This window comes from Chanodichthys erythropterus, chromosome 4 (assembly GCF_024489055.1).
Source record: "Chanodichthys erythropterus isolate Z2021 chromosome 4, ASM2448905v1, whole genome shotgun sequence".
Taxonomy (NCBI): domain Eukaryota; kingdom Metazoa; phylum Chordata; class Actinopteri; order Cypriniformes; family Xenocyprididae; genus Chanodichthys; species Chanodichthys erythropterus.
Window position 1 is genome coordinate 34,585,436 of NC_090224.1, and position 16,527 is coordinate 34,601,962.

The 16,527-nt window shown below is 36.5% G+C and overlaps 1 protein-coding gene across 3 annotated transcripts in view; it reads left to right on the forward strand.

Moving 5' to 3' along the window:
* dab1a (DAB adaptor protein 1a) overlaps positions 1 to 16,527 on the forward strand; it is a 128,674-nt gene that overhangs the window by 65,662 nt on the left and 46,485 nt on the right. For 2 of the 3 annotated variants that reach the window (XM_067383471.1, XM_067383470.1), the window contains exons 4-7: positions 6,348 to 6,479; positions 7,980 to 8,099; positions 10,976 to 11,014; positions 14,949 to 15,011. In XM_067383471.1, the coding sequence (XP_067239572.1) occupies positions 6,348 to 6,479; positions 7,980 to 8,099; positions 10,976 to 11,014; positions 14,949 to 15,011 (354 nt within the window). The remainder of the gene's footprint in view (positions 1 to 6,347; positions 6,480 to 7,979; positions 8,100 to 10,975; positions 11,015 to 14,948; positions 15,012 to 16,527) is intronic. The other variant, XM_067383472.1, reaches the window with a different exon arrangement.

Consider the following 16,527-nt stretch of genomic DNA (forward strand, 5'->3'; position numbering starts at 1 on the left):
GTTTCGTTGCGATAATTTTGCACTAAGCCAGTGTTTTAATGTAACATGATTTAATGTGTTTCTAGCATGTTTGGTACTTCATGGCATATACAAATTTGTTTCTGGGAGTGAATTACAGTGCAAAACATACCATTTCCTGTTGCCGGCAGGTGGCGCTATGACTAACTGAATTTTGCCATGTAGATGTCTTCAGGCCAGGACTCTAATAAAATATGTGAAGTTTGGGGCAGATCTGTCATTGTATGCCTGAGTTACAACATCTTCCTGTTTCATGGTGAAACATCAAATTTTGTCAGGCAGCCATGGACACGCCCTTCAGCGAAAACTCTAGATCTTCGCAATTTAACGTTGCAAAGGCCTTTAGATTAGACTGACCAAATATGATGTTGATCTAATTAAAGCTCTAGGAGGAGTTCGTAAAAGTAAAAACGTCTGGAAATGGCAAAAACTGCTGCAATTTTGCAGAGAAAATTCGAAATATCCCACTTCCTGTTGGGTTTTCAGATTTTGCACCCAGGGACTTTTTTTGTAGGTATTGGGCAATTACGTGTGTCTACCGAATTTCATACCTGCACGAAGGGCGCTTAATTGAAATTTTGTAGGTGACGCTATCGAGCCATTTTGCCACACCTAATTCTGAAACCCATATCAGACGTAAATTTTCAGCACTTCTGACACATGTGCAAAGTTTCATGATTTTCAAGCACATTTAGGCGATTCATTTCAGAGAAGGAGAATAATTGACCGAGCAATTACAATAGGGTCCTCACACCATCAGTGCTCGGGCCATAATGGACAACCTTCACATGAAGAGCATGCATGTGATGCCTTAAAATGCTAGTGTCTAAGCAGGTTGCTAGATTTGGAACAGTGCTAACGTGCTTTTTTCAGAACTCTTAGAAGCATGATGCGTATCATCACCATGGTAACAGTGTCATTGTCAATGCAGTGGAGTGGTTGTAGGTTCACTGTGATGACTTGAATGAAAGAAAATGAATGAATGAAAGCCACAAAAGGAAGCAATCTGAAACGTGCTGCTCTGATGAAGCGTTGCCGTATGGTGCCGTGCTTATTATTGAGCATGAGTTCTTACGTGTGTGAATGACCTGCAGATTATGGGTCATTATGATGGAAAGCGGCTCGTGTGTTGCGATAACATAGGACTCTCCACGCAAGCTCGCGGCAAACATTCCATTCTGTGAGCTGGTTAGAGGGAGGCTGGCGTTGAATAGGCACACAAGTAATTAATCTTTCAAGGATTTTCTATGCTTCCAATTTTAAACTGCCCAGAAGGAATGGAAACGCAGTTATGTGCTGAAGATTTTGCATCTAAAACCCAGAAAAGCACTTGAAAGATTAAAGTCTGCAGTTGGTGGGACTGTTTCGTTTTGTATTACAAGCAGAATTCTTGGAAAACAAGTAATTTATTTGCTGGGAAGCCAGAGATTTTCTTTCAAGTTAATATATGAATGAAATGGAATTTCTTTTTGTGTAAAATGACTGTGTCCAGCTAAAACCAGCTAGTTGTGTATGCCACCAGTGATGAAACCAAAGGTGGAGACACCATGAAAAGATGACATAAAATCAAGAACAGAAAATTAAATCAATTAGTGAACCATTTTTTTGAAATTGTTCATTTCAATGTACAACCTAATTCATGAAAATAAATTGAAAGCTGCTACAGATAATATCTATGCTATTTTAAAAACAGCTGAGCTACTACTTTGTGGAAAAAGTGTGCCTAATTGCATTGAATGTGTCCTTAATCTTAAAAAACATATTTGCAAATATAATAAATAAAAGGAATAAAAATAAAAATAAAAATGTTTTAATGAAATAAAAGGCCACTTAAAGGGAACATATTATGAAAAAAAAAAAAAATCACTTTTATGAGGTGTTTTGAACACAGATGTGTGCACAGTGTGTTTACACAACCACCATATAATGATAAAAATCCACTCACTCTTTTTTTTTATAATCCCCATAAATCATAAACAGTCTCTCCAAATGAGCAGTTCCAGATCTAATACTCTTACTGTGTGTTCACACTGCCGCCGACGAGAGCATCAAAGTGACAGGATGTCATTCATTTTCAATGTGAGCTCCGGCGAGCAGTGGCATGGTGTGTCTTGGACGGTGTGGACGTTGAGGAGAGTTGAAGTTGGGTCAGCTTTATGGTAATGAGCTATGACGCCGTTCTGCGGCAATCGATTGGAATAGACATTGTTTGACATCATGTAGACATCTCTGACATTGTTTGCATGCTATGTCTGAAATTGCATAGCTGTATGCCTATATATTTACTATATACATATATATTATTAGCCTATTATATAAATATATAGCTGTATGCACTATATATACGCTTAATGACATTATTTGCATTATATATCTGCGTTCTCTGAAATCCTCTCAAGCGGAGGACTTCTACATTCCTATTGGTTGACCATTACTTTGATAGCAACTGTCTGAATGAACAGTACAGTGTTGTTGGCAGGGCAGCCAGAGCTAATTTTGACGCTCTCGCTGGCAGCGGTGTGAACGCACAGTTACGTAAGAGTAGGGGGAAGCCCCGCCCACGAATGGCGACAAAATCTGCCCTATTATCTTAGCTCCTCCCCTACACAGTCCGCCATGTTTATCCTCTCATCAGAACATTTAACAGCAGCATTCAAGTGAGAAATGTATTCTTATTAAAGCTACTAAAGTTATTCAGTCAAGAGCAGTGAGTGATTTTCTGTTTTTCTTTTATTGTTTGGTTTATATTAACAGCAGTAGGTACTGTATATTACGCTGCTGTCACTTTAATTCACAGATCTAATACACGCATGTGATTTGTTTCCCTGCTGTTTACGTTCACAGACATAACCGACTGTGTTTATGTGAACTTTGTGTGTTTTTGACAGTTTTAGTGCAATAACGTAAGGGAAATCACAAGACGCGTCATCTGACAGGCAGCTATCTGTGCGCGTGCTCCGGATGTTTGTGCTCAGAAAACCCTATATCAGAAGTTTAAACTGATATGGCTTTAAAACACATGCAAATAATTAACTTTCATGATGATGAAGAACTGCAATGTCACATGAGCATGACCACAATAGAGATGATAATCAAAACCAAACAGATGTTTTGTTAGTTTTTGGCAAGGTATTCGATGCACGAGCTGTACAGGCTCCGCCCTCTTCTGGAAGCAGCAGCTCATTTGCATTTAAAGATACATGCACAGAAACAGCATGTTTTTCCTTCCATTCAAAAATGGGCATTTACAACATGGTATTGTAAATGATATGTGGGGTATTTTGAGCTGAAACTTCACAGACACATTCTGGAGACACCTGAGACTTATATTACATCTTGTAAAAAGCTGCATAATAGGTTCTTAACACACTTAAGTACATCTTTAAAAAGAGAACTTTCTAATTATATCAAATTGAAAGTTTTACTTTACATTTTAAATCATTGTTTTATTATTTTGCAAATATTTAAAGAAATAATCTTAGTTTGATGTGTTGACAAACATAAAGCATATGTAAATTACTTGATTCTAATTTTAACTGTAGCGTGTTATTGATATTACATTCAAAGGAAATATATTTCAAAGGTACTAAATTGCAACTTCATTAAAAATGTGTAATTAGAAATATATTTATATACATGACATGATGCGTTTCAGTAGAAATTATACTGAAGTATATTTAGTTTACCATAAATGCTTGTTTGTATTTCAGAGACAGTAAAAATAATTATGAAATTACATATAAAGATGCACATAAATCCAAAAACATTCAGTTTGCACTTACTATTCTTTTAAAATATATTATTTCTGTAATAAGTACTCATTCTATAAATATGCTAAAGTGCACTACATTTTCACAAGGCCTGTCACAAAACTGAACATGTAAAATCATCATGCTCCATTTTAAGTGTGAAATCATTAAGTTTGTATGGGCACATGACATGATAGTTTGATTATGAAAGCTGCCCATTAACCTTATTCAAAACTTTTTAACAAAGCAACCCTCTTTCTCAAAGTTTGTTTAACACGTCACTGACAACACTTCATATTTCAGCAGGGAAAATAGCACCTCGCAGTCAGACGGGTTGTCATAAGATGTCATCCACTGTAGCAACTCTCGAGTTAACTGCCAGACCCATGGGGGTGCGTTTCTCCTTCCCCCCGTGCATTCGGCGTGTGGCGTGTGTATTGTGTTAGTGATGTTTTAATGACTCTAGATGAAGTGGGTGGTGAGGGGAAGATTGCCACTTGCAGTAGATTTCAGCAGATGATTGCTCTTCAACGGCAGGAGGCTGACACTAGTGCCAGGGCCCTGGTGTTTCAGCCATCAGCCTGGAGGACGACTCGCTCCGAGCTCTTGACCTATTTCTGTCCTCTAATCACCTCTCTGGGTTAATGTCCCTTTTTATTTCCATGGCCATTCAGTGTTCTAAGGCCATTTCTGAAGCTTTCTGTAGTTGAATTTGTAGGTTTAAAGCTGCCGTAGAACGTCTTTTCAAAAGATGTAATATAAGTCTAAGGTGTCCCCTGAATGTGTCTGTGAAGTTTCAGCTTAAAATACCCCACTTTTTTTTTTTTTTATTAATTTTTTTAACTGCCTATTTTGGCGCATCATTAACTATGCACCGATTCAGGCTAATGCTACACTTTTGGAGAGATTTATAAAGAATGAAGTTGTGTTTATGAATTATACAGACTGCAAGTGTTTAATAATGAAAATAATGACGGCTCTTGTCTCCGCAAATGCAGTAATAAACGATGGTAACTTGGTAACCACATTTAACAGTACATTAGCAACATGCTAACGAAACATTTAGAAAGACAATTTACAAATATCACTGAAAATATCATGTAATCATGGATCATGTAAGTTATTATTTCTCCATCTGCCATTTTTCGCTGTTGTTCTTGCTTGCTTACCTAGTCTGATGATTCAGCTGTGCACAGATCCAGACGTTAATACTGGCTGCCCTTGTGTAATGCCTTGAACATGAGCTGGCATATGCAAATATTGGGGTCATACATATTAATGACCCGGCTGTTACATAACAGTCGGTGTTATGTTGAGATTCGCCTGTTTTCCAGAGGTCTTTTAAACAAATGAGATTTATATAAGGAGGAGGAAACAATGGAGTTTGAAACTCAACGTATGTCTTTTCCATGTACTGAACTCTTGTTATTCAACTATGCTGAGGTAAATTCAATTTTTGATTCTAGGGCACCTTTAAATGGATGCTCAGATGTACCTAAATGTTGCTTTAACGGAAGAGGTTTTAGTACACACCTGGGATCAGCTGACCATAAAGTTCAGTTTGTTTGATTAGTGTCAGCTGTAAAACTCAGGCTTGAGTCCTTTGAAAAGGGGCATGTAGAGTTTGAACTCAAATTGTGTCAAATAAATGTCAGAGTCACACAGGAGGTTTTGGTGCACATCTGGGTTCAGTTGACCATAAAGTTCAGTATGTTTGATTTATGTCAGTTGCTTTAAAAGGGAGGTGTGGAGTTTGAATGCCACATGATGTGATGTGATGTGATGTAAAGTAAAAAAAATATAAAATAAAATAAAAAATTAAATTAAATTAAATGAACCATTTGTAAGAAAATCAATGGGGAAAAATTATAGCATTTAATATGATATAATCGTATGATTTTATTGCTGTATGTTGCTTTCTCAAACTCATTGGTCTCGCTCACTGCCATTATAAAGCTGGGATGCGTCAGGATATTTATTAATATATCTCAGATTGTATTCATCAGAAAGAAGAAAGTCATATAAAGTCTGGAGTTACTTACATTGATAAAAGAATTTTACAAATTAGGGCTGTTTAATGATTAATTACGATTAATCGCATCCAAAATAAAAGTTTGTGTTTACATAATATATGTGTGTCTACAATGCATATTTAGCTTGTATTTATAAACACATACACATACATGTATATATTTAAGCAATATATATTTACATGCATATATTTATATATAATTTACATAATATGTAAATATTTGATTTTTATATTTCATATTTGTCTTAAATATATACATGTATATGTACGTATTACATACAAAATATACACAGTACCAACACATATATTATGTGAAACACAAACTTTTATTCTGGATGCAATTAATGGCGATTAATCGTTAAACAGCCCTATTGCAAATACATTTATGTGAATTGTTTGAAAGTGTGATTAGTTTACTTTGATATTTTGGTATTTTATGTGCAATAATTCAGGCAATCAAAATGTTAAATGCCAAAGCTAAACTGTATCTTCTCCTCAAGCTGTATATGGAGCTCTAAAGTACTTTGTTTGTTTGTTTTTGTCCACAGGTTCTTCAGCACCACCATGCAGTTCATGAGATTTCCTACATTGCAAAGGATATCACGGACCACCGCGCCTTTGGTTATGTATGTGGGAAAGAGGGAAACCATCGGTTTGTGGCCATCAAAACTGCTCAGTCTGTAAGTACTCATACCCGAAAATAGGCATACCATACGCTATATGTCCAAAAGTATATTTTAAAACAGTAAGCATATTATGTACTACTGTCCTTTTGCTGTTATGACAGCTTCCACTCCTCTATAAAGACTCTATCTCTGTCTCTGTCTTGTCTGTTTCTGCTGCTGTTCTTTGTTGTTGCATTGCTCTAGTCTGCAGTGTTGCGCTTCTGTTGCGGTTGCTCAATCGATTTCCATACCGGGTCGAAGAGTATCTGCTGCCCTCTCTCTCTCTCTCCCCATCCATCGCTGTCTCACTGTGAACTACAAGTGACCCAACAAACACATAAAGATAAAGGAATGGCAACATGTTCATGTTCTCATGCTCCTTCCTGGCTGAAAATTATTTTTACTCACTCCTGCTATACAGTTATGGCTCTCATATTCATTTTTCCATCCTCATGTTGTCGTTTCCTGCTGTTTCTCCCCATCTCTCTTTTTCCTTCCTTTTTCTGCCCTTAAGTACTGTGGCAGTATCGTAGTATTACATACAAATACCATGGTACTTTTGGCCGTTTCTTCAAACTTCGGACAGCATGTCGCAGATTTTATTTGTTTTATTTTACTATAATAAAAAAAAAAAACTACCATCCCACAATTTTGGGATCATTTCCACCACAATCCACAAACTTCCCTCTAATAAAGTCATTTGTAATATTTGTATTGTGTGTAATTTGCAAAACGTCTACAAATATTATTTAATTATGTGTATTTAGAATACATAAAAAGATATAGCCTTTGCAAGAAGTGAGCTATTGTACTCCAAAAATGATTAAAATGTAATTTAATTATTAAGCCCATAATACTATTAATTGCAATGCATAAACTAACATCAGTGTGAAAACAGTTTTATTTCAAAAGGAAAACATGGTCAAAAGCGCCCAAGTGCTACAATACTGAATGGTAAAATGATTGGATGATTTATCTAAAAAAACCATGTCAGTTAGTATGTCTTCTTCTTTACGTTCTTATTTCTTCTCTCTTTTCTCATTTCTATTCCTGTAAACACTCTTTCTTTCTCAAACCTGCTCGAATTGCATTTCAGTGGAATGAATCTGCTGGAATAAGCAGCAGAAAAATACCCAAGGCGAGTTCTGAGGGCGAATGTTCGCTTCACATTTTCATTCATATATTTATTGAGATATTAGTGACGTTTAGGCTGCTGCACTGGGCAGGAGATGCATTTTTAATGCTAACTACAAAGAATGAAGTTTGATCTGACCCAGCCCTTTCAAATGGAAAGCACTTTGTTCTGTCACCTCTCATCTGGAAGATCCGAATCTGAGGTTAAGAGGTCCTTGTTATTACGTTTCTTTTTTGCTCTGAATTTCGTGAAGAATCATGCAGGAAATACAGCAGATACAGATCCTTTATGGAGAAGATCATTTCACTTCTTCTTCTCTCTACCTCTTTTGTCTCTATAAATCTGTGTCTCTCTGGCTGTCTTTCTGCATGTATTCCCAGGCTGAGCCTGTGATCCTTGACCTCCGTGACCTTTTCCAGTTGATTTATGAGATTAAACAGAGGGAGGAAATCGAGAAGAAAGCTCAGAAGGACAAGCAATGCGAACAAGCTGTTTATCAGGTAATACACCTGCACAAAAACCTTCACACTCGCATGAACTCAAAAACCCAAAGAGAATTTACAATTTCTAATGCTCGGTCCAAATATGGCCACTTATATGTCAGCAGACGAACGAGAGTAGGAGAAAAGAGAAACAACAACAAACTCAAAAGGGAATAATGAAATATGCAATACAAAAGAGTGAAAATACAGAAACAACAAATTTCTGAGAGGGCATATTTATTATTTATCTCAGAGAATAACATAATTAGACTCATATGAGGCTGGGTGCATACTGAAGATTTTTCTTTTTTTTTTTTTCTTTACAACTATTGCTTGTAAGGTTGTAAATTAATGAGACTCGGGTAAAAAAAAAAAAACAAGGCAGACTGTACAACAACAACTGTCTCATATATAACAGTGTGTGTGTGTGTGTGTGTGTGTGTGTGTGTGTGTGTGTGTGTGTATATATATATATATATATATATATATATATATATATATATACACTAAAAGTTTGGGATCAGTAAGATTTTTAATGTTTTTAAAATAAGTTTTGTCTGCTCACCAAGGCTGCATTTATCTAATTAAAAATAGAATTATATATATATATATATATATATATATATATATATATATATATATATATATATATATATATATATATATATATAATATTTCATCTATTAATATTATTGTAATAAGATTTGTGTTCAGGGAAGAAGGAGGATGTAACCAACGTAAAACTTTAATCACAATATAAACAAACAACAAAATGAAAGTAAAGCAGCTGCCCCTCACGGCACATATGACACATATAAACATAATACAACAACAACAACATAAAGTCCAGGCCTGGTCTTCTCTCATCTTTTTTCTGTCGTCACTCCTCCTTTTATCCTTCCGGAGCTCCTCCATGGGAATCGAGACCGGTGTGGCACGCAGGTGTCGCAAGCCCTGCTCTGCCTGCTACCGTGTTGTTTAGAATATAAGACAATGTTTTTTTTCTTAGAAATACATCTTAAAAACCGGGTTTGACTTATAGGCAGTGTCTAGACTTTTACATGTTAATAATACACCTGTAACAATAGGTGGTGCCAAATACGCGTATAACGATTGTCTCATTTCGAAGGCTGTGTCCTCCGGAGGTCACCCGCATACGTCAGAAAGGAAGTCTTATTTCAGAACAGTAACCATAAAATTGACCTTTATTCCCAGTGACCGGTAAATTGTTGTAATTTCTTAATGACTTTGGAATGTAGTGGTCAGTTTACTGAAATGAAGCAGCCTCAATGGTGTATGCGACAGACAAATGTGATCTCTGGAGGACGCAGCCTTTGAAATGAGAAACAGCTTCAGTGTGTCAGAGTTTAATGTTAGAAGATTGCGAGTGCAAAAAGAAAAGCTTACCATCTAAGAGCCGCGTGACTGTCATGTTTGCGTGCCTCTATGACGGGACCAAACTTCCCCCGTATGTGATTTTAAAATGTAAGATGGTACCCAGATTTCAATAAGATTTTACTTCTACTGTTATTAAATTTTGGTAGGCTACATGGTTTTGACTATGAGATGGATAGCCTAATCATTATTTATTACAGGTTATTTTTATGGTATATGCCAAAAAGTGTTTTCGTTTGTATATTTTACTAGTATTTACTATACATTCAAAACAAAAATGAAAATATGAAAAATATGCAATAAGAAAATTTTCATTTATTTTCAAATAAAAGCATTTTCTTTATTAAAGACAAGAATCGGGGCCCTAATTTAACGATCTAAGCACTTGCCGCAGGTACATTTAAGGCGTGTCCGAATCCAGACAGAAAAACGGTCTGCGCCAGGCGCATTGTCCAAAAGGGTCGTACCTAGTCTCTTAATGAGTCATGGGTGTGTTTTGGGCATAACATGCAATAAACCAATCAGAGTATCATCTCCCATTTCCTTTAAAAGCCAGTTGCGCTTACACCATGGCGGATTCGCTATTTACATGGTGGAATTTGCAAGCAGAAAGTCTGAATGCTTCTGAAGAGAGGAATCCTTTTATTTTTAATATTTGGCATGTTTGTTGCTGCACATCCCTGTGTGTGTAACAAGCAGAGTGTACGAGTGTGTGAACCCGCCTATAGGCACATATTACTAACGTGCCCTTTAAATAACAAAAATTTGCTCCATTGACTTAAGACCAGGTTTCAGTTGATCAATGGCGCAGTCATTTTCAGTTGCCTCAAAATAGCAACACGCCAACAATGCACCTGAACACCGGACAGATGGGTGCGAGTGCATTTGCTTTTTAAACATAGTGGGCACTGGATGTGAAAATGAAAACTGCGTCAGGCTGAAACTAGCAAAAAACACTCGTGCCTGGCGTCGCATTGCGCCGGGTGTATGATAGGGCCCTATGTCTTCAAAAAGACTTTTTCCAAAATGATCTTGAAAAAGTGGAGGTTGTCTTATATTCAGAACAATACGGTAAATCTCAACATATTTAACTGAACATCATTAATAGCTGTGCTGTCATTGGTTGTTCTTTTGGCTGTTGGAAGAGCAGTAACAAAGCAGTAATAAATCTTTTTACTCTTCTTAAATTAATCTCTGAGGACAAAACAGTGGCAAAAGCCCGGCAGCTCTTTCCACTTCCGTCTCTCTCTCTCTCTGTCTATCTGTTGAATCTCAGGTGCATATCTGCAGGTTGATTTCCTTCACACTGCTTTTTCAGTCGAGACAAAATCACTCCTTTCGTCCAGTGCAGGCCACATTTCTGTTCCTATTTTCACTGCCTGATGTTAAAAATGCTCTGTTTTTACATAAATGACCAAAAATTGGCTTCTTTTTCTTGTCATCATCTTCCTTCTGCTCTCCTTCCTCCAATCACCCCCTCTGTGTGATCACTCCTGCAGACCATTTTGGAGGAAGATGTGGAGGATCCCGTGTATCAGGTAACGCTTTGAAATAAATCGTTAATCATTATGTCTGCCTGAACGTACGCTGTCAATTTCCTGTGCCTCTCACTGTCACTTTAAACAGGGCTCCCCGCTCAGTAATATGCGTTTTATCTCATTTACAGAAATAAGTGATTCCACTCCATTTTCTTTGCTCTTTCCTCACTCCTCCTGAATTAATAAGTCTTGTTATTTCATCATTTCTATATAGAAATAAAGTGTGAATCATCGCTGTAATGTGTTGTTAACTTTTCCTTTTCATGAATTGGGAATACACTGATAAAACTCTGATGCAAGAGCGATTCTGGGAGCCTCCTTTATTTTGTACTGAAAACAGACAGCTTTAACACATCTCATCTGGGCTGCGTGTGTGTGTGTTTACATGCATTACATTGCCTTTCCGTATTGTCCGGTGTGCATCATAATGGGAATGTCCTAGCCTTCTATGTATTCTATGGAATAGATTGTGTATGATTGGAGTGGATCTTTAAATAGCAAGACTGGACATCTTTTTTCTGTTAATAAAGTACCAGAGAAATGAGAAAGATTGCTTCTAGGCCTAGCAGTTATCTTAAGAATCAATCATTACTTGCAGTAGTGCAGACCTGATAAGCATTATCAATTTGCTGGTAAGAGGGCTAGAGAGGAGAAGAATTAGCCAATGGCTAACTGTGTAACAGAATGAATTAGCCAATGGCGACAGTAGTTTGTAAATGGGAACGACTAAGCCATTAGATCTAATGTCACAGAAAATGGAGACGATTCTTCCATTAGCATTAATGTGGTCGTGAATGGACAGGAATTAGCTGTTAGCTAGAAGGTTGCTTGCCAAAAATCGCTCTCATCTCTGTGTGGTCCCTGCGTTATGGAGGAATATATCCCAGATATGAGTTTAAATGGGTCTGCCGTTTCTAAATTAGTCTTAAAACTGTGGCTAGCATTTAGAAATTCAGACCAACACTGGGAAAGTTTTGTTACCCCTGCTAAGCTAACATTAGCATGCCTCGCTAAAGAAACATGCAGCATTGTGATTTATTTCTGCTTAAAGGATTAGTTCACTTCAGAATTAAAATTTCCTGATAATTTACTCCGTCTTCCGAGATGTTTATGTCTTTCTTTCTTCAGTCGAAAAGAAATGAAGGTTTTTGAGGAAAACATTGCAAGATTTTTCTCCATGTAGTGGACTTCACTGGGGTTCAATGGGTTGAAGGTCCAAATGTCAGTTTCAGTGCAGCTTCAAAGAGCTCTACATGATCCCAGACGAGGAATAAGAGTCTTATCTAAGGAAACGATCGATCATTTTGTAAAAAAAAAATTAAAATGTATATACTTTTTGACCACAAATGCTCATCTTGTACTGTTCTGTGATGCGCCACGCATTATGCAATCATGTTGGAAAGGTCACGGAAATACAGAGCAAGTGTTTACAAAGCAAATGCGCAAAGACTAAGTCAAACACCCTTTACAGAAAAAGATAAAACAACGATGTCGGACGGTTTTGTTTTCGCCCTACCGCGGTACTTCCACCTACGTCACATGTAAACTTGGTGGTTATGTAATGCATAGCAGAGAGCAGTGCAAGATGAGCATTTCTGTGTTAAAAAGTATATCATTTAAAAAAATATATATAATTTTTTTTTGAAAATGACCGATGGTTTCTCTAGATAAGACACTTATTCCTCGTCTGGGATCATGTAGAGCTCTTTGAAGCTGCAATGAAACTGACATTTGGACCTTCAACTCATTGGTAACTGTTGAAGTCCACTATATGGAGAAAAATCCTGGAATGTTTTCCTCAAAAACCTTCTTTTTTGACTGAAGAAAGAAAGACTTAAACATCTTGGATGACATGGGGGCAAGTAAATTGTGACCAGTCACGGAAAGTAGGGATACAAGTCGGTTCAGGGGCATTTTAAGTTATTCACAGATTCTGAAAGTGTAGTCTCCAAGCTTTCCAACGATGTGTAACACATGGAAATCTGATCATATTTGGAAAAGTTGCGGCCATTTGAAGGTAGGCACTCAAAAAAGCTCAAAGGGCAGAAAATGACCTAAAGATTTTGCAGTTCTTGCCTGTTCTCACCTGCTGGGAGTGACAAAAGGGCTCATTTACATCTCATTTAGATAAGCCATACCCCCTGTAAAGCTGCATGCTTGCATAGCAACGACAGACGCAACGGGAAAATCGGACCGCATACTATTAATAATAAAGGATAATGTGCATTGTAAATGTTAGTAATTTATCTTTTTTGACATTAGAACTTTTTGAACAGGATTCTGTGATAACCGTACAGTCCTGATTTAGACCTCAGTTAGTGGTTAGACCTGGTTTGAGTCAAAGGATTAAAAATATCCTGTACATTAAACTCTTCAATACTTTTACTTTTGACTTATAACGCACATTTTACGGCTACGGATACTTTATACTTTTACTTATGTAGGAATTTAATCTGATACATTTACTATTACATTAGTTCTTGTTAAGAAGTAGTAACTGGCTAAAATTATTAGCGTCACATTCAATTCAAGAATAGTAAGGTTTACATGAGCCAAGTCATTCACACCAGTCAATTCAAGCAGTTGAAGTTTTATTCAAATTAACATGCTAACATTACCATCTAAAAGCCCATTATAGTAATGGGGGTTTTTGGCAAGTGATACGATGCTAACGATTACAATTAAAACCACAGTCCTGAGCTAGCTAATAACAATAGACACATGAGATAACGTGTAGCCTACGTGTTCTTAGAATGAACACAAAACGACAAACTTTGATGTTTATGGAAACTCACCCCATAAGAAAACAGAAAAGATCTTGTTGCCTCCAATGAAATAAGTTGTTCGGGCACACTTTCTCTGTCGGGGTCTTCTTTGTGGATGTAACCATCTCCGAAGTTTGCACTATGCGTCTGTTTGCCTCTAAATGTCCAATAATTTGCATGTCCTGACACTCTTTTTCCGCAGCTAAAGAATCCAGCCGTATGTTGTACTTCAAAACATTTTCGGTGTAACGTCCACGGTTCAGCTGCGATATTCTTTTTGGTGTCCATCTTCATTAAATTTTGATATCAGCTAGAGCCGGCCAGCGCTGCATAAATAAGTAGCCACGCTTACCTTGGAGGGTGGCGGCAATAACAAAAGAAACAAAAAAAACGGCGTATCCGATTCCAGTATGGAAATACACACAGACAATGACACGCCCCTACTGCGAGAAAAACAAGCCGATTTCAACCTCGAAATGTACGCTTTTAAATAAACCAATACTGCTTTCTAAAACACGGAGATGCTTCTTCATGATCTCATCTAACAGTTTCTGCAAAAAAACAATCAATAGTTGTGCTGCCGACTTGTGTCCCTGGTTTCCGTGACTGGTCACAATTATCAGGACATTTTCATTCTGAAGTGAACTAATCCTTTAATGTTGTAAAACTCATAACATCACCCTGTTTGCAGGTACAGAAACAGAGGGGTATGGATACACAGAATAAAATTGGGATAATGAAAATTTTAAAGGCAGATATCAAACTGAATATTTGCATGAGGCAGGGGTCAGAAAGAACATCTCGTAATTCTTCCCTCCAAAATGTTTTTTTATTTGTTATTATGGTTAATTCAAGTTGTCTTGAATGTAGAGAGTCAATATTCTCCTCTGCAGTGAAACTATAGTTGTAGTTGCAGTGAAAGATGAACCATAACGCTTTGCTAGGACAGTGCATGCTGCTAAAGGTCAAGATGATAAAACATGACCCAGCTTCATTTAGTCAGGCAGCCATCCGCTGTCCCTCAAGGCTGCGGGGGTCACTGCGCTGCTCCCGGGGCCGCTGTTGATTCTGTGTGATCAATCAGTCTTCTTCCTTTTCTCTTTTCTTTTCGCACTCACCTTGTTCCTGTCCCTTTGCCTTCTTATCTTCCTCTGCTGCCGATGTTGTAGTACATTGTATTTGAGGCGGGACACGAGCCCATCCGCGACCAATCAGAGGAGAGCATATATCAGGTACACCACCAAATCTTAATACTGGTACCTTTTAACTGATAATAACTTAAACAGATTTTAATATTAGTTTGCAATGAAAACTATAATACATGAGCACCACTAATGACAATTTAGTTGTTATTATTATAGTACAAAACATAAACAATTCAGAGTAGCATGTCAATGCAAAATAATATTTGTGGGGGATTTGAAAATGCAACAACATACTATAATACAGTTTGGTTTTTTTTTTTTTTTTGAAGAATTTGAATTTTCTAAATGAGAATTCTGCTATTTTAAATTTGACAAATTCCATAGAAATGTTAAGAATAAATTCATATTGTTTCTAGTGTTGTCAAACGATTAATCGCGATTAATGGCATCCGAAATAAAAGTTGTATATATGTTTGTGTACTATATATATTTATTATGTATATATAAATACACACATGCATGCATATATTTAACAAAAATATATTATTTATATATAAACTATTTATAATGATATATAATATAAATATATATGTATACATGTAAATATTTCTTTAATAAATGCATTCATGTGTGTGTTTTTATATATACATAATAAATATACACAGTACACACACATATATATTATGTAAACACAGACTTTTATTTAGGATTGCGATTAATCATTTGACAGCACTATTTTTTTATAAATTATTATATTAATTGCAATATGTTTTATAATGTTTTATTGTAAAATATGATTAATACATATTGTCAAATACATAATTTACAAGTTCTGAATAAATATTTACAATTTAAATAAATAAATAACAGCATAGTTTCTCTCATATTTTTCATAGTTTACAAAAAGTAAAAACATTGTCAGTGATTACCTCACCTAATTAATATTCATGAGCCAGCTTGATGAGGTTTTTTTTTTTTTTTTTTTTTGCTCAGAAATTGCTAGGTCATTTCACAAATAATTAAATATAAATGTCAAAAAAAAAACAAAAAAAAACTTAAAATTGTGAAGTAGAAAGACTGAAATAATATTTTCTTGTAAAACATATTCCAATAATCTTTGTTTTATTTACTCCAAAAAATAATTTTTACAGTGTTTTTAAATTTCTGCTGTCGAGCTTAGGTCTATCACTAAAAGCTTTCATAGACCAACACAGGTTTTGATTATCAATAGGGAGCCTCTAAATAAACCGGCATTCTTCTTTAAATAACACTTCAGAAGGATCCGGGGTTTTGATGGTGCAGCTACTGACAGCTCCACTGTGTAGCTGCCAGAGTCCCACCTGTGAATTAGAACAGAGTGCTACGCCAAGCCACACTAATTCAGCGTGACGGCCCTTTCAAAGATTTACACCCCAGCAATGTTTCGTGCTCCGAGCGCCATGACCAAGACAACAGCAGGTGTTGTATCCTCAGGTGCTGCTTTGTTTTGTCACCTGTGGCTTGAGTCAAAAAGAGACACTGCCAAGCTAAACAATAAACACATCAGTTCCCCAACACTTTGCCAGTCTGTCTCCTCCACAACTTTTTACAGAGCCGACTTAAA